The sequence below is a fragment of the Haliotis asinina genome, chromosome 2 (assembly GCF_037392515.1).
Source record: "Haliotis asinina isolate JCU_RB_2024 chromosome 2, JCU_Hal_asi_v2, whole genome shotgun sequence".
Taxonomy (NCBI): Eukaryota; Metazoa; Mollusca; class Gastropoda; order Lepetellida; family Haliotidae; genus Haliotis; species Haliotis asinina.
The window spans coordinates 50,373,094-50,392,678 of NC_090281.1; the positions used below are offsets into that span (position 1 = coordinate 50,373,094).

A 19,585-nucleotide genomic window follows, 5' to 3' on the forward strand; every position below is an offset into this window, starting at 1 on the left:
TGTGTGGTCAGGGCGTAGACAGAAATTCATGTAAGGTATATAACCAAGACTCAGTCATAAAGTGACAGGACACTGCCAGTGTGGTCCAGTGAAACGTAACCATTGTGCAAAACAGGTACAACTTCACTAATTATGATTAGGGACTGATTATATTCAAGCGTCGGTGTGTTTAGGCCCGATCTTATGCGTGAGTTCTCATGTATCACTTGCTTGACACCCTTTTCAGAATAAAGAATTGTTTATTCATAAAGATAGCATCATTCTTCAGGAAGTATGACTTCTTCAGACCAGAATATACTCATGAATAACGTTGATGTTATACTAATATCACAGGTTAGTGACGATATGCTGAAGAAAAATAAGCACACTTCAACAAACATTACAGAGATTACAAAACTGCAGAGAAGATTGTGTGACTGTGTTTCTAAATCACTTTTAGATTGAATTCTATGTGACTACAGAATATTTGCGCACAAATGAATGTATTGTACAGATCTGTGGCACCTGTCACAAATACATGCAAAACCATGTCAAGTACTCATCTGTTAAAACATAGGAACATATAATTACAAATCACAACGTCCTTTACCAGTCTACCATAAATCTTTTCTGAGGCCTTGAATAGTGTATTTCTTTCATAATTAACCATTATTTATACCATGTTCAATTTGAACACCTAGAATAATAGTAACGAAAGGTGCGCCCTGAATTCTTAACACGATTAAAACAGTCATGACAGCCATTATGTTTTTTTACACAAGGCGGACAGAAAGGCATGGTTTGTTTGAACACAAATCAAACCAAAAGCTGTCTATGTTTTCTTCTGAAAATGCGGCACTTTATGACTGATTGCCTTTTCTGGAACAAGCTTCTGAATGTAACAAAATAAAATGCTCAAGTAGTTGGAATTTCTAGTTTGCCAAATGATGGGACACCTGCGTCCGAATAGCATTGTCTGCATCCGTAGCGTGAGATCGCAACACATTTGTAGCTGCTTCAATTAATACCACTTATAAGTCGCAATCCCACTTTAATCCAAGCATACTTCACCTTACAGTGCAGTCTCGGCTCTAGCTCTTCCTGTGTTTAGACTCTAATTATGAAGGGATGCAGGAGTTGATCACATCCCATAGACGGAAGTAATTTGTAATGGTATATCATTGCACATCCCCAAATGATGCGGGAGCTGGCATCCTGTACTATTGTCCCGTTACTTCCAGGAACCCTTTGATCATGCATTGCGTATTCTCAAAGAGCTGTAATCATACTGCTTTCCTGGTGCAAGTTCCAATCGTTCTACTCTATGTACAAAGCGGATGTACTATATAAACCGTGGCGGTCCAATTTGTTAGAGAGCTGGTAACGAGATATGATCGTGTGATATATGTCACCGGATCGCAAAGGTCTCTCAATTGTTTCTGCACTTGTACGTAGGCGGAAGAGTGCTTGTGAATGCCATTATCAGTTCTCAAAGTTATTTTCATGACAACCAATGCAGAAAATTGCACTGGGCGCATTCGGTGTTCACCTCGTGAACGTTGTTTCTTCGGTTCATAGGAATAACAAGTGAGAGTTGTATACAGACCTATGTGGCACATGCACTTCACGCACTTCACCCTTGCACTTCACGCTCGTCGCAAAGCAGCTGGGATGGAGCGTGAACACTGTGCACATTTTATTTGCACTGTCATTATATGTTTGGTGCTGAAACCCGACACGATGACTTCTTTACGGGAAAGGAAAGAGTAATTAAAGATGCCAGATAAACGGTTAATGCTTAAATTCTCAGTGTTTACTGTGATTAATATAATATTAACAATATAAAACGAGTAGTGGGACCAGTGAGTGAGGGAATGGGTGAGTACCGCCACTGACTGATAGCTGCGTCACGGAAACTTAGCAATCGAATCTGAACCAGACAAACCAACCAATATATCTATAAGAAGCGATCACCGTCACGTCACAGGGACACAACAACACGTCGGTACGGATAATTCGAATATTTCGAAATGCTGGTAATTGATGAAATCGAAAACTGAGTTAATATACTACTCAGAATGGATAGAAGACCACGCAAGTCCTTATCGACATGTCAAGTTTTGAAACATTAATCATACATAAATGTAAGCATCGGGATATCCTTGTCTTAAAGAGGAGATGAGATAATGCTATAGTTTCCAATCGGAAATGTCCGCTAATTCGTGTACATGCAGTAGGATACAGGCAATGCAGGATATTTAGGAACGAAATTATACACGTGTTTCCAGTGGGAAATGTCCGCTAATTCGTGTAAATACAGTAAGATGCAGGCAATACAGGATATGTTTTAGGAACGAATTATACATGTGAGGTTTTGTACCACACTAAGGATGTGACAGAACTCATAGTCGTATATTAGGAATAATCGTATCGTTAGAAGATGGAATATCACATCATAAGAGAACACAATGTACAGGGATTAAGTACAAATCTGTAAATGAAAGCATGGTCTCCAAAAGTTAGCATATTTTGATGTTATAGTGCCGCAGTCAGTTCAAAAAGTAAAAAACTGGGATAACGGCTGACATAAAAAGACAATTCAACACACAGTGAAAAGTGCAGAGCTAAAAAGGTAACAGGTGGTATTTCTTTGAGTATAGAGTCTGGAAGAAAAATTCCATTTCGCCAATTTGTGAGTTGTATTTCACGTTATCTCGAGGGAGGATAACTTCCTTCAAGGTGACAAACAACAGACCCCACGGGGTTCCCTATTTCCGGAGTTGACAGTAGTTCTGAACTCCAAAGCTGACAGACTTCTCGTACGTCCGTCACATAAAATATGCAACAGCGTTAGAGAATCTGATCAACACATCTTCCAAAATGAATCATATAAGATACTGGAAAGCAAAAACGAGAGCACCCTGCTCTGACAGTGCCTATCGTCGAGTTAGAAGATCATGACCACAGTATATCATAAGTAACCGACGATGTAATATTTTAGATATGCGTAGAAAAGTATCCATATATGATTAAAATGCGTTGACTTTCGAAGGGTTTTGTAGAAAGCACTAAAATGTTCACAGACATTATCCTCACATGGTCTCTTTTCATTCATTGCACAAACATTTGCATATATTTGTGTATATGTAGGATCTTATGATATAATAAATATCACGTTTTATAGTCCAGAATACGGTACACAAAAATCGATTGATATGGTACTGTTAGATGATCCAACAAATTCATTCTTCCGCATTACAATTTCAGATATGTTTTGGGGGCATATTCTTCTCTGACGGATGAGGTATCGGCAGTACTGGACAAGCTTCTAGATAATTACAACAAAGACGTTCGCCCAGGTCTTGGAGGTAAGTAGTGTGTTTCCCGAAGTCCTTATACACCGGTACTTTACTGGACACTCCTCAAAATAATGCAAGAAATAGCATGGACTCGTGACTATAATGTATAACGTTAGTGATTGTATGTTGTAGCTCACGTAACTCAAGCTTACTAATACCTCTCTACTGCAAGGGCTTTTTTTTACCTATTACAAGCCTACTGCTACTACACTACCTCAAGGTTTATACGTAATAGAAGCTAACTGCTACCACACTACCTCAAGATTTATATGTAATACACGCTTACTGATCCCATGCTACCTCGAGGTTTTCACGCAATACAAGCTTACAGCTACTAAACTAGCTCAAGGTTTATGCGTAATTCAAACTTACTGCTACCACGTTACCTCAGGGTTTTCACGTAATACTAGCTTACTGCCACCATGCTACTTCAAGGCTCAGACGCAATAGAAGTTTACTGGTATTACGCTGCTTGAAGGTTTATGCATAATACAAGCTTACTGCCTCTACACTACCTCAAGGTGTTTATGTAATGCAAGCTTACAGCCTCTACAGTACCTGAAGGGTGTGTGCAATACAATCTTACTGCTAAGATGCTACCTCAAGGTTTTACGCAATACAAACTTACTGCTACCATGCTACCTAACGGTTTTTACGTAGTACAAGCTTACTGTAACCAGCATACCTCAAGGTTTGTAGGTAATACAAGCTTACTGCAACTAGCATACCTCAGGATTTGTAGGCAATACAAGCTTACTGCAACCAGCATACCTCAAGGTTTGTAGGCAATACAAGCTTACTGCAACCAGCATACTTCAAGGGTTGTAGGTAATACAAGCTTACTGCAACCAGCATACCTCAAGGTTTGTAGGCAATACAAGCTTACTGCAACCAGCATACCTCAAGGTTTGTAGGTAATACAAGCTTACTGCAACCAGCATACCTCAAGGTTTGTAGGCAATACAAGCTTACTGCAACCAGCATACCTCAAGGTTTGTAGGCAATACAAGCTTACTGCAACCAGCATACTTCAAGGTTTGTAGGTAATACAAGCTTACTGGAACAAGCATACCTCAAGGATTGTAGGCAATAAAAGTTTACTATGACCATCGTACTTCAAACCTTTTAGTAATATAAATGTACTGCTATCTCTCTGCCTCTAGCAAGTTTATGTGATGCAGTCATATTGCTGCCATGCTATCTCAATGAGTGGCGGGTGCGACGATAGGACTGAACCAACTCTTCATCGTGTCATTACTGATTTCATTTGATCTATTGGTTATATTTGTATCGCTATTGAGCCATTTATGTCCAATGGAAACTGTATCAGCGGATATTGGAGACTGGCTGGAATTCATATTCACATGTTATGTCAGTGCATTTTATTGATTGTACGACATCGAGGGATGTGTGTATTATACACCTTGGATCAGTATTGTAGCATCTAAGGCCAATTTACAGATATTTATCCATACGTTCCTTCCGAGCTTCAAGGCACTGAGTCATTGACAGATGAATATACAGTGTTTGAGAACGGTAGTATCGTGTATCAAAGCACAAGGGCTTCCCAGTGTAAGGCAAACGAAGCCCAAAGCTATGAAATATTTAAAATTAATTCCAATCCTACCACCGCTACTGGACAAGAGGGTTTAGATCTGACATTTTGGCATCCCTCAATAGATTATCCATGTCCCAGCTTGACAATATAATATGTTTTATATATAGGATAATTCCATTATAGGCACATCTAGTAGAGTGTATAGGGAATGGCTGGTCAATTTTAATGATCCTCTGTAAACACAAAAAGCCCCAAGGAATTGCCCACTTTATACTTAAGAGTCATATTCGACTGCTGTCCTACTGACCGCCCCTTCAAGGGGTCTGGCACAAATGGCAGCTCGAAGTATGTGTGGATTATTGTGAAACTATACGTGTCCACACTATGAAAGGGCAAACGGTGACTTTTAGGTTTGGGAATGTCTTCGGAAATTGCTATGAAAAGAATAATACGGACGCGACATAGTGATTTATGGTGATCTTATGAAGAACAGATATTTACTCCATCGATGGTATAGAGCGCAAACAAATATTTTATAGATGTCACCATACTGAATTGTGTAATTCCGCTGGGAATGGCTCAAGAGGACCATGATATGCCATATATCTGTATTAACTGTAGTCTGAATCGTCGCGTTGATAATAACAATACGTCTGACTCAGACACGTTGTCCACAATGAAATATTAACCGCCAACGCCAGAGAATACCCAGTCTCAGTTATCGGCCAATAAATACCATAAAGGCGTTAACGGTAAAACCGTAGTGAAAATAATGTGAACTGACCACTAAAAATACAGTGATTGTACGAAGAGTTCGCCAAAACTCGTTTCACCGAAGAACCCGCTGCCTGATTGTTTACTGCGATAAAGAACAATCGTTAGTCCGAACATGTTATGATCTGTTAAATTGGACCGGTTTACAAAAATTCGTATTTCTGTCACTTATTTCAATTTATAATACAATCTTTTGAACCAAAATCTACTTCCCTCACAGTTCATTTCGATTTTCGATGTAGTTAAGGTTAACCTTTTTTGACGTATTTTACGGTAAATGTTTATTAGCTAGCATTCAGTACAGTAGAGTTAAATGACATAACAATATAACGCTATATTATTGAATCCCGTCCTCCTCAAGTCCTGTAATTAGGACATTTAAAATTTCATGCAATTTTGATTCAAAGTTTGCCCACAATATACATTCCAGTCGGCAAAGCATTTATACAAGTCCCGATGAAATCGTCAATTATCTCATGACAATTTAGTGCTTAGCATTTCTTCCAATTTGATTGGTTGTCAAACTCCCAGAGCAGGATCCTTTGGCGATGAATGCCTTGAGAGATGTTCACAGTCATTATTGGCTAACTGAGCTTCATTATTCAGTGATGTGTGCAGACCTGATAAGGATGTAACTCTTTAACCAGCATGTGTGGTGTTTGAGTAATAGGATATAGGACTGTATAACTTCGCAATTCTGTTGATAATGGGTACCAGTACCCTTTTCAAATAGTCGAAAAAGTCTAAATTAAGCTTTGAATTTTGTGAAATCTTGTGGCATCGTTTACTGTTTGATCAAGTTAGAATTGGGTTTTGAGAGTAGTAATTTTCTGCGAAGTAAAGAGCTATTCCTGTGCTCCATTACGGAAAACCAAACAAAAATGGGAGAGAGATTGTTACCAAATGAGACTCTTCATTCTCGACAAACATAACCACAGCCAATGCGTTCAAAATCAATGGAATTTTCAAAAGCAAACAACCGTAGGAAAAAAGCATTGAGAGATGCTTAGGACTTCTATTGATGGACTCAATGTGATCGAGACGTAACCCCTGGCGAAAAGCGACCACGGATTCGCTGATCTATGCTTACCATGAAAAGGAATAACGGCTCATCAATAACTCCCAGCGAGTATTTCTGTGTAATAGAATTCCCAAGCGCTAACTACTGCTGACATACACTCGTCCAAATCAAAGGCTGTTTGACCAGAGATTGTCCAGTTTGTTCCAAGGTGGACCTGGATTTATGACGTTACGTGGTTGGGAATGACCCTCGTCTCTTGATTTATTCACCGTCTTGTACCCGTAGGGTTGGTCGATTCATGGCTCCTAATTTTTAAACCTCAGCATACTGTTTGGCAGAAGTTTGTTGGGGCTGTCGAGTAATTGGACACTAATAACCCCAAGGTGGACTGAATTGACAATTACCGCAGATTTTTTTATTCATCGCCTTTGTGGTCTAATGTGTTAGAAACATACCTGCAAGGATGAAAACACAGCGATCGAATCTGTCTTTCTCCCCTCCCTCTTCCTTTTGAAGGGTTAATTTTTTTATGAAGTTTGCTTTTGGCCAAACAAATTTTATTCCGTGAAACCTCACGGAAGCTGTTTGCAAGTTGTTAGGCGAGACTAGAAAATAACGTCTTCAGGTTCTTTGATAAAAAACTTTCAATCTGCTGAATGCAGGGACGTGTTTTTTTTCTTCTCGAAACGACCTTACCGCATTCGTTAACTTGAGATCAAGTGCCGTTTGGAGAACTGGTTGATGCTCACAAACCGTCTTCTCCATCAAAGAGACTGCATTAGTAGAGTGTGTGTCTTCGTCAAGTAAATGGAAAATACTGATTTTTCTCATCCTGACATGGTCGTGCATTTGTTGTTAACATTTAAAGTCATATTAGCGGTTTGAAATGGATTCTGCTTTTTGTAGACATGATCACAGTAGCAGAAGGTGTGGTGATTCAAGAAAATTGTATCCAGCAAGATTCTGGTATGTAGTGTCCATCAGTGTATCTAGTTTTTTGGGGGAGGAGCGTTTAAAACAACGGCTAGTCATATTTTGATATATGAAAAGACAACTGAGGTAAATGAAAGCGACAAAACCTTTTCACATCATACGAAATCTCTTTTTGCACTATATGATGAACATATGTGTATGAATTCCCATGTATATCACATTGGAATGACGCCTGGTGCAAGAAGGAGGGGAAAATAGGTAGGGTGAGGTAAGACAAGTGACATCAGGTAAGGTGAGATGAGGTGAGGTGGGTATTGGTGAACTGAGGCGAAAGTGAGTAGAATGAGATGGGACTGGTGAATGAGATAAGATTGGTGAGGTAATTCCTGGTTAGGAGAATGAAATGAGATGATGAGGTGAGACGAGTGAATGGGGTGAAGTGAAGCAAGATCAGGTGAATGAAATGGGATTGATGAGGTGAGGCAAGGTGAGGTGAATGAGTCAAGATGGGTGAGGTGAGGTGAGGTGAGGGTGAGTAGGATAAAATGATTAAAAGGGCATCTTGTCTAAAGATGCAATTAAGGTAGATGGATTGGCCATGCTCATTATTGTTGATTAAGTGTCAGCATGACTCGTGTGCCAAAATGATAATTTGTCTGGTGAAGACTTGGATGTTTATGAGCCGGGTGATATTGACTGTCTATTGTTGACTGCTGCTGTGGTCAGCAACATTCACTCTTGACAATCAATGCTTGGAAGCATTATCAACCATTCTCTTATAGCAATTTCACTCATTCTGACAATCCTAGACGGGGGAGTGGAGGAGGGGGATATCGGGGGTCTTAATAGGATATTCAACCACGTTGTTGACGGCCTATTTGGCTGTCATCTCTTACGGCTTACGCTCCATCCATTCATTGTTATTTCAATACAAACAGCGAGCGAGTGAGTGAGTGAGTGAGTGAGTGAGTGAGTGGGTGAGTGTGCAGTGCATGACATACTAGTTCCCACACAGTTTTACTATTTAGCCCTATGGGAGAAGTTCAAAATATAGCAAAGGAACGAAATTATAAACAGAAGTTATTGGGCGATTTTGACGATGTTATGAGCTTGTTATTAACTACTATATAATAGCGATGACGCCAGATGTTTGAGAAAAGTAATCCTGTCCCACCGATGGCACATCTCACATATTCAAAGGCAAGTCAGAGACGGAATAAATGCTACCAGTCAAATAGGGATCTTTCATAAATGTACATGTCGGCATCATGTCTACTTTAAACATTTTGAAAGCTTTGCTAGAGTCTTAACGCCGTAACCTTGTTCAAACAACTTCGAGCAAGGGTTTGAACAAACCACGCCAACGCCGCGATAGTTCTTGCCTATGAATATCAGCGCCAGAAGTATTCTGATCACATTCTTGGAGCTTGTAAAATATGTAAATTGCTTAAAAAATCATCTAAAGGACGGTTTTAGCCTCACTGATCTTTTAAAGGCCCCTGGTACACTAATTAAGATTGTTGTCTTCCCATATTGAATATCAGAACCTTTGAAGATATTTTATTCTGAATTCCAAGTTGTGAAACACATCACGTGGTTCGGTTCGTGAAAATCTCACAGAAGTTATATGGTCGTGCCACGAAGTGCAACGGAACCCGTACAACAATGTCAAAACAATCACCATATTGATTGGCAAAAGGCGCAGAATCGACGAAGGCGCCTCATGATTGTCATTATAATATCCGTTAGTGATCCTCTGCGATCAATTATACCAACGCCTTAATAACTATTGAAATGCATTTCTGTATTCAGGTGCCATGTTTACGGTCAACTGTAGCGACTCAAACACCACACGAAGGTGTACTTTATGTCATGATGTGAAATGTACTAATAGCCTAAGTCACGTCCACATTTGTAACTATCTGGACTAATCGTCTCAGTGACAAGGTGAGTCTATCTCATTTGTGTCACATTTAAGGTGTAAATATTCAGAAGGACAGCATTATTAATCTTTCCAGAAGACCGCATTGCAGAAGAGATGAGGCCAACTTTCTAACTGTCACAGTTCCCTTATGTATTTCATCCGGACCAGTCTTTGGACTTGGTTACATTGTCCCAATTGTGTAGATTGGTGTTCGTGCTATTGATCACTGGATTGTCTGACGTACATTTGAATATTTCCAGACTGCCGCCATTTAGGGACATGGTGGGCGAGCTGACTAAAGCGCCAGGCTAGCGATCCAGCGAACTTGAGGTTTGGGGATCGAGCACACCCGTGACCTGGTGTAAAAACGTTTTGTGCGGACTCTTTCAGTGTTGTCACACCCAGTGTACAATACACAGCCCCGGGTACTTAAAAGAACTCTTAAATCCGTTTATGACAAAGTGGTGACAAGAGGAATACTGCAAACACCCGGTTGCTGGTACAGCAGCGAGCAATGACCTTGGCTAAAGTACTGTGACGATGTTTCTACCACGCTGTGAATGGGTACCTCATGAGGATGAGATCGCCTGAATAAGTCGATGCATTTAGTGACTGCAAGAGTTTTATGATCCCCAGGGAGTTGAAATTGATAATATGATGTGCCTTTGAGACTGACACCCAATAATCCAGAGGGAAAAATACCAACGTATTGAACATGACTAGCTGTCTGAATATGTGCGTTATATAAATATCTCGTAATCCTATGCTATAAAGCCGGAATATAGCTGAGTGCGGCGTCAAACACAACAACATACCTCGTACGCTTAAAAAGGTGTTTTGTGTTTGGCGATCACCGTATTATGATGCAGCTGAAGAATATGCTCACGTATTCATCTGTGCGGGTCAGTTGACTGACTACGCGTTAGCTAGGGAAAAAACCCTGAATTAATGCAGGCATGTGACGTTTACTACGGTCACAGTGATGGGGCCGGCAAACCAACTAACCAGCATAAAATTCGGGACTCGAATGCATTAGTTCTAGGGATACAACATAAACAACACATGCTTTGATGACTGATAGCTGCATGCACCAGGGCCTAGAGTTTCGAAGCTCTCTTAGCGCTAAGATAGTCACTTGAAGATGGCAATTACATTAACAGTCGTAAGTGCCATACATTAACTTGTAACTAACTATCTTAGCGCTAAGAGAGCTTCGAAACTCTAGGCCCTTGCTGATGACGAAATAAACGCAGCGGGTCACTGGATCAGACTAGATTTGTTTACAATCAACATCACACAGCTGTAATGCTGAACCAAAGATATTCTCGTGATATAATCACAGCTGTAAAATCGACTCTGCTTTGGCAGAGATTTCTTATGAAAGGGTTTTGTCGCTTCTGTATACGATCTAATAAACTGTAGACAACAGTTGTGACGCACCAAGGAAATGAGGTGCTATGTGTGGAATAGAACAATCTTAAACACGAGAGCAGAAATTGCAATGCTAAAATACTAACACTCACATGCTGCTTTGATGTCGAATAGTTCACAAGGAACAGTTGTCATTATTATGGATGTGTACCCACTTGCAGAAACCAATCAACCACACATCGCATCAAGACAACTATATTTTGAAAAAAAAATGTCACAGTTATTGAAATTGTGTAAAGCCTATTTTATTGGCTCTGTGTTAAAAAACGAAATTAAATTTAAACCCTTCTTTACTTAGGCTCTTGGACTGTAATTGAATTGGCTGAAAAAAGCCCCAAGGGATCTTAAAACTAGCACGCATGCCTTTCCGACGAAAGAGTTTAAGTAAATTTCAGTGCCTTTTCACAGATTTTATTCATTGCACTAGATTACATCACCGGTTAATGTAACCCGTACTTCTGCAGATTAGATTAACAGACGCTCCTGAACAGCTTTCATCTATGATTTATCGTTGAATTAATATACGAGAACAATATGGCGACAAATGAATTAAATAAATATCCTTTCATTTGTGAGGGCATCCTTGCAACCACTTAGAGATCTTTTTGTCGTTCACACAGAGCGTGCTTCCTGTTTCTAATATTATTTATTGCAGCCTTATCAATTTAATTTTCCCAAACGTGCTCCTAGCCGGATATCTGTAATTGAACAATCCAGATTGGAGGTTTAAATGTTTTGATTTCCAGTTTTCGGTTTTCAGTTTGCATCTGACTGCTAAAGTTATGGTATTAAGTTTAAGGTTTAAGTGCAGTCATAACTAATTGCGGCAGTTTGCTTGATTCATTTTGTACAAATTACAAGGCATTGCGTTATCAGTGATGCCCACATCGGTTCTGTAGATTCTGTAAATTCTTGTCATGGTGATGTTTTGCTATCTGAGCTTATTTGTTTGTATCGTTGGCCTCCTGGTGTTTCAGAGAGACTTCTACTCTGAATGTGACTGCGCCATGCGAGCAAAGAAGATGCTTGTTGTCACAAGAATATTGCTAATAGCGGTGTAAAATCAAACTCACACACTCACCTAGATGGATAATTTCCATGTATTGTACAGGGTAACTCGAAATCTTTTTCCCATACGTAAGTGACGCTACAATGACAACCACACACAATGAACTGCTGCATCTTGAACGACAAGGCCACATGTGTTCTACGTGCAGCAGAAGCCGTTATTGCATACTGAATACTCGTTACTGTAAGACAGATTGAGTCCACGCTAACCAGTGTCTGTTTCTGGTGTTCCCAGTCGTGATATTGCTTGAGATATTATTAAATATAGGCGCTGTGAACGAGCTGGCTAAAGCGCCAGGCTAGTATTCTTGAGGGAGCTTTGGGTGTGGGGATCGAGCCTACGTGGCCTCAACAGACTCTTTCCGTTTCACAATACATAGTGTACAGTACACAACCCTGTGCCACACGAATCCGTTCGTAAATGACCAGATAGTGGCCAGACACATGAATATGTGCACACACCTAGTTACGTGTACAGTAACGTGCAGTGAACTTGTGTTCCAGGCCACCCAGCTGTGGTTGGATACCTCGTTAGAATGAGTAAGCCACAGTAAACTCGGTGCACCTACAGACAGCAAGAGTTGCATACTCCCAAGGGAGTTGAGGCTGATAATGCGACGTGCCACTGAGATTGACATCCAAAGATCGAGGGACAATTACCAGCGCCTTGAGCAAGCAGTGGTTGCGTGGATATGTTCGATATGTAAATATACTGAGTCCAAAAAGAAACTTATCATTCTTTCTTCAGGGCATTATAAAAAAAAGAAGGTAAGATAATTAAATTGTTATTATTTCATTGCTTAGATATGTGTGATGTACTCGACACACTAACAGCGCCACAATCAGCTCCATTAGACTACACCGCTGTTCCAAAACATGGGTATACAGAATGTCAAGTCATAAGAATAGAAATTCGAAATTTCACAGTTCAGTATTCTGTATGGCACTCACCACTGCCAAACACCGTCTCCTCATCGACAGCATGATGCTTGTGAACACGTGGTTGGGGATTCTGCGCCATTGCTCCTACAAGGCAGCGCCAAGTGCCTGCAAATTCTGAGGTTGGTTCCTAAGATCACGAAGCCGCCTCCCAAGTGCATCCCAAACTTGGATTAAGGTCAGGGAACCTCGATGGCCAGTCCATGAAGTTGATTCCAGCATTTTGAAGGAAATGGCGTGTCAACATCGCAGTATGCGGAAGAGCATTATCATGTTGGAACTGTAGACCTGGGCCATGAGCCGCCATGTAAGGAACGGGTTCAGGGGTGATCACCTGGTCGCGGTAAGCAGAGGCTGTGAGGCTTCCGCGGATGAGCACCCCACACCATGCAACTTCCCCCCCGAATCTGTTGACACAACATTGGGCATACCGTTCATTACGTTGTCTCCAGACTCTATGTCTGAGGGTAAACCTGGATTCATCACTAAAGACGACTCGAATAGAGTCTCTCTGGGTCCATCGGAGGTGACGTTGGGCCCACTGCAGACGTTGACGTTGATGAAACGCCAACGACACGTTCACGTTGCTCATTTGACAATCGTGGCATTTAAAGTACCGTTAGAACTGTGGTTTAAAACTGTTTTTTTCTAATTCGTGAGGGCAGTGCAAACAATGCATTGAAAACTTTGATGCGAGAATCACGTGATCAACTGCACTTGCAAAACCTGATATTGCACTAACATCATTTGCAAGACGAATGAATGGGTTTGAGTGGGTTTTATCTAGAGTCGAAAGATACATTTCGGATACATAGATGTATTATCAGGGGAAAATTATTCATTTTTTTTAATACGTACATTTTGTGAAGTTTCCTTTTTACTCAGTATATATAAATATCCTATTTTTAATAATAAATGTGGCATTAAACCCCTCACTCAATCTTTTGCTCAATTGATAAAAGAGCAACAGCCGTGAGGGTGATGTTAACCACCATTTCACTTCATCCACATTGCTCGTTTTTTTATATTTTTGCTTGATCCCGCTGTAAGGGTACAACGAATACGGTGTGCGAGTATGCACCAGGGTCTGCCTGGGTGTGCCAGGGTGTTCCAGGCTGTGTCAGGCTGTGTCAGGCTGTGTCAGTTGTGTGAAGACATGCAATAGCCCTACCCGATCCTTTCAGGTGCCCTAGTGAATGGATACGTTCTTGAGTGTAAATGACATAAATAACGTGTCTGATATCTATGCCGTCCCTGGCACAACTAACCCGAATAATATCAATAACCACACCCCTATGACCTCTGTGACATACACAACGTCTTACTGCCAGTGCCATCTCAGACTCCTGAGGAGGCAACTTGATGCTTCTTTACATAGTTTCTTAGAGTTTGCTTGTGTTTTCTGTTTTTAATGATATTCCACAGCAGGACCAATGTTTGAGGGGACCCGAGGTAATCCAGGTCTTAGACGCTTGTCACTGCGGTGCAACCGATAAGTAAGGCGACGAAGAACCGAGCTAACCATAATTGAAGCTATTGGTTCCTGGTGAGTTCAAATTGCCGCGCCACGCGTGCCCCTGTATGCGTTATTGATGTCATGATGACATCAATATGGAAAATATAATATATGTCTCATCTAAGCGCTGTACCTCTATTTTTAAATGGGAATCCCACATTGCTTCTAGAGTCACAGTACCTTACATCCGACTGCTTTCGACACCTTACACCAGAATTCATCTTCAGGACCAAAGCGAGTCGTTAGAAGCGACCGACGGGATCAGGTGGTCAGGCTTGCTGATTTGGTTAACACATGTCGTATCCCAACTGTGCAGATCGATGGTCATGATGTTTTCTCCGCACTGTCTGCTGCATACTCGATTATTTACAGTTCGCAACCATATAGCTGGAATATGGCTGAGTGCGGCGTAAAACCAGGCATGGGACACCCAACCAATACAAAAACAAAAACAAAGTATAAAAAGAAAGAATAAAAAGAAGGTGTTATCCATGAAAACGTGTCACATATTTAGGTATGTGATGACTTCAAACTCAGTTCTCATATATATCCCTGTTCCTTGTTAATGGACAAATATACTTAAGTTTGGACATTTTTATCTCACTTTCTTGTCCGGAAGACCATTCGAACCAGATATATTACCATGTGGTGTGTATTCATCAACACAACGTTTCTTTATGTGTGATTGAACTACATGATTAGGGAATAAAGCACTCGTGGTCTGAATCCATGAACTTTACAGAAACCATCTCATCATGAAACTCTGTTTGTACAGTGTTGATTTCGTCCCAGGAAAGCATGGACTTTAGAATGTGTTCCGTCGAATACAATGAGAGAGTAATGGCGCAGCCGCATTTATTTGATTTCAGATCATATTCAAGACAACATAAATGTGAGAAACGATGATAACGCGTGCTGCCAGATCTGCGAGGATGCATTTATCCTGTGCGCTCAGACAATAGAACTTGTCTGCAAATGAAATCTCTATGATAAGTCACAGTGGGGTCCGCCTATATGCCATAAAGCCTAGACGTGTTTATCACGGGCGTACAGATCTTCACTTGTAACTAAACACAACGAGCAACAGGGGATTTGAAGAAACTATCGAATGTGAAAGGGCTTGTCAATAACCGGATGCTCTAGCAGACAAACACACATCCATATAGATCTTCTCGCCGATCCGTGAACTTTGACGAACGTGCATAATTGAACATGGTTTTGTAATGGACCGCGATTCCTATTTCACTCAGTTGTAATGTAATATAATATGCGTTACGGCTATGTCAACATTAAAACTGAAATATGATATGACTGGTCGAGAGGATACATGCGGATATGAATGTTGTTAATGTTTAAATGTGACATTTTGAGTCATCAATATTATCATTGTATTTAATAATACGTCAGTGGAAGAAAATTATTTGAAAGTTCTTTCCAAAGATATAGCTAAAGGTTTGATTTATTCATTTCTTTATTAGATTTATGGTCGTGACCAAATATAAGGAAACTAATCATTTGAATACAGCTATTGTTGAGAGTTTAATCATAGCAAATTAAAGTTCACTAAAATCACCGTAAAATAAGGCGAAATAAGTATAGCTGTCGGGGTCGTTACAAGAGAGGAACTAAACTGTTCAGTAGGGTCAGCATGACTGGGTAACTCAGTATCTGGTGTAACTGACTCGGACTTGGATAATATTTTCTACACGACGTCTTATGCTGGTCACCAGATGTCTGACTCTGGATATTCTGCCGCTCATGCATGTGTCAGTTCCTGAAGGTTGTGAACTGGAGGATCCCTTGCCGTCATCCTCCGTTCCAAAATGGTCAATAGGATTCATGTCTAGACTTCTTTTCAGTGTCTAAATGGCATTGTGTTGAAGGTGCTGAACATCAGCTCGAGCGCGATGTGGTCTGGCATTATCGTCCATGTAGATTGGACGTGTGGCGAGAGTAAGTTTATCGAAATGAAGCACAACAGCACCATCCAGCATCAGGTTCTTTCACTGTCCAGGGTACGGTGACGAGGTCACTCTTATAGTCATAGGACCAAAAACCCCACACTATGACGGATCCACCCCCAAACTGAACATCAGCTTGAATGTTCCTCTTATCATATGCTGTGCATATCTGCTTCTAAACCTGCGCCTTCCTGTCTGTATAATGCAGCAGAAATCTGCCTTCAGCGAATCTGTGGATCCTTCTCCATGTCCCCAGGTTTCAGGGAGCACATGCTTGGCACAAGGCTAACTGGACATGGCGGTGGTGGTTTGCGAGGAGTGGACGTGTGGTTGGTCTTCTCAACCCTGCAGAATTTAGGCGTCGTCTGATGAAGTTGATGGACACTCTGTTGTATGGATGCCAACCATGTCGCATGTGTGTACAAGCCCACTTTTGGCTTCGTCTGTTCGGCGTACGAGAGCACGATCTTCCCCAGTCTAAGTAAACTTAGTCTCAGTGTATTTCGTTACACTCCACGCACTGAGTTTAACAAACCCTATAGTATAAGGTCGCGTCAGGTAACCTTTAAGCGACCAATGACCGTCCAATCAAACGCGAGACGGTTAAATAGATTTAACCAATCAGACAATGGCTTCTATTTAGGGATCGGAGGGACATTCAAAACATTCAGGTCACTGACACAGATCTCTCCACAAATAGAAATCCGCATGTAACACAGTTATTTGACCTGCAGTATATACGCTTTGGGGTTTCTGTTGACATGGTTACAATTACAATTTCCGCAAGATAACATCCTTGAATATTGCCAGAAACACTATTTTCAGCGACTGTTTACTCACCGTTGTCGTGGATGTAAGTGCGCCGTGTGCATCACCCGGAAGCGAGCGTACGCTAAATAGCATTCGGAATCGTTCGGGTACGAATCTTTTCTAAATAAAAAGTTCAAAAGGTATGTGCTAATGTCCACTTTCGCGATTTGGTAAGCTGTGTTCTGATTGGTCAATCACAAAGGTTACCTGTCGCAACCTCCCATAAAGTTTTGTTAGACTCAGTAGTGGAGTGTAACGAAAAGTACTGAGGATAAGTTTTAAATTTACTTAGACTGCGATCTTCCCAGTCATTGTTTTTTTTCCGGGACGTCCATCCTCGACTTGACCGGAAGCAGCATGCTAACGTGTCAGCTTGTTGATGACAGTGTGATTAATGTTCAGTTGTGTGATTAATGTTCAGTTGTGCTCCAATGGCATGACATGACATACCAGTCTGGTGTATACCAGTAATTTGCCATCTCTGGTTCAGGGGCACTGGGCGCTTGGAGATTTCACTGGTTGATCACAACGAAGCTTCATTAATCAGATTTTAGCTATGCCTGTCAGCATAACATATTCAAAATGAGACTATGTGCATATTGCACTTTCAACAAATCGACCCCCTGAACAACCATGCTCAGCGCACGTGTAGGTTGGAGAAGGGTGTGTTTGTGATATTACATTCACAGATGGTGTGGTATGTGTACATGTAAAAAAAAAACAAAAATTAAAAAAGAAAAATATATTTTCAAATTTAACTTTAAAATGTGATGCGGTACTTATGACGAGTTGTATATAGTCGCATGCCTGTCAACTGCTCGTGATAAACGATAAACGAAAGCCATATGATCGTTCATGGGGGATCCACAATCATTGATGTGTTTGAGATTAACACACGCTTGCAAAAGTTTCCAAGACAGTGTTTCAACGTACAGTTTGACTGTCTCTGTGATATGTGGTGAGGGGTCAGTGATTATGTCCTTGGGGCGATCAGTATGCTGCCCAATTGTTTGGCAAATGAATTCGAAGGGTTATTTCTAGAATATGAAACAAGAATCGTAAAACAGTTTGCTTTTCAATGAGAGCTGACAACCCTTAATAAACGACATCTGGACAATATTGTCTATTTGAATTAATTGGAAAAAGCCACATATTATGATCCGTAAATAATAGAGAAAGACACACAACTTATGCATGCATTAAAAATTAAATCAGTTCAATTTGCGAGGCTATCAATTGCTTAGTGATTGTGATTATAGCACAGACCCATGAGTCCTTTTCAAAAGTCAATTTGAGAAATATGTTCTCTGATGTTTTATCTATTCCCGAAATCATTCTTGATCAGCAATGATTTTAAGAAAATAGTTATTACAAACAATTATAGCCATTATGACGTAATTAATCAGATTATTTATGATATGTGTTATTATCAAAATGGGATCAAAGTCCGAATAATATTAAAAATATGATGATCGATGAAACGTTTCTCCGTTTCGCGTTCATTATTTTTCTCAAAACTTAAGGAGGCATCATCTGACTTACAAGTTATCCTGACCCAACCAAAGTGTGAACTTTGGGGTGAAACTAAAGTCTGGAAAAGAAGTGCAATTAAACTCTCATCCGCCACAGCATATAGCAAGTAATGAAAATCTCGACAATCTCATTATTCACCACTGTCTTTTATTTTCATTCGATTTTTCTCTTCCCATTTTATTATTCAGCGATCAATCTGTTGGGATGGTCACAGATCGAGTAGAAACGGGGAAGGGAACTGTTTATGTTGAAACAGCACGCCATCAGATAAGCAGACTTTTTTGAAAAGGTTACCAGTCTCTAAATTGAATTATTGTCCTTCAGAGCAAATGTTAAACCTTAATGGCGTATTTGTCGATATCAAAGGAGTATATGTGAAATTGATGATGAAATGGATTTCAGGCGTGTATGTACATTTCAGTCAAGAAAGATTTATTACTCTCACTGAAAAAAGTATACGTTTACAAGGGAGCCATATGAAGTATGGGCAGACATTCCATGATGGCTTATAACGGTTCCGTATAAAGATCGTAATCTCTGCCTCTCAGATGAGGCGTCCTTAAGGTAAATCAGTCTAGTTGCTTTCCTATCAGATTGTGTGTATGTATATATAGAGCAAAATAAATGCAAATGACTTAATTGGTCATATTTTGTAGATCCAATTGCACACTTATCATGCGTTGTTGTACTGATAACGTTGTCTGGAATTTGTGATTAATACGTCAAGCCAGACTGTGAAGTGAGGCTGTTAATATCTCGATGGTCTATCAATCGACGTA

The 19,585-nt window shown here is 40.4% G+C and overlaps 1 protein-coding gene across 1 annotated transcript in view; it reads left to right on the forward strand.

Moving 5' to 3' along the window:
* Positions 1–19,585, forward strand: part of LOC137272621 (gamma-aminobutyric acid receptor subunit alpha-3-like) — a 100,063-nt gene that overhangs the window by 49,913 nt on the left and 30,565 nt on the right. Inside the window, exon 2 of the mRNA XM_067805015.1 lies at positions 3,247–3,347. Coding sequence (XP_067661116.1) covers positions 3,247–3,347 — 101 coding nt within the window. The remainder of the gene's footprint in view (positions 1–3,246; positions 3,348–19,585) is intronic.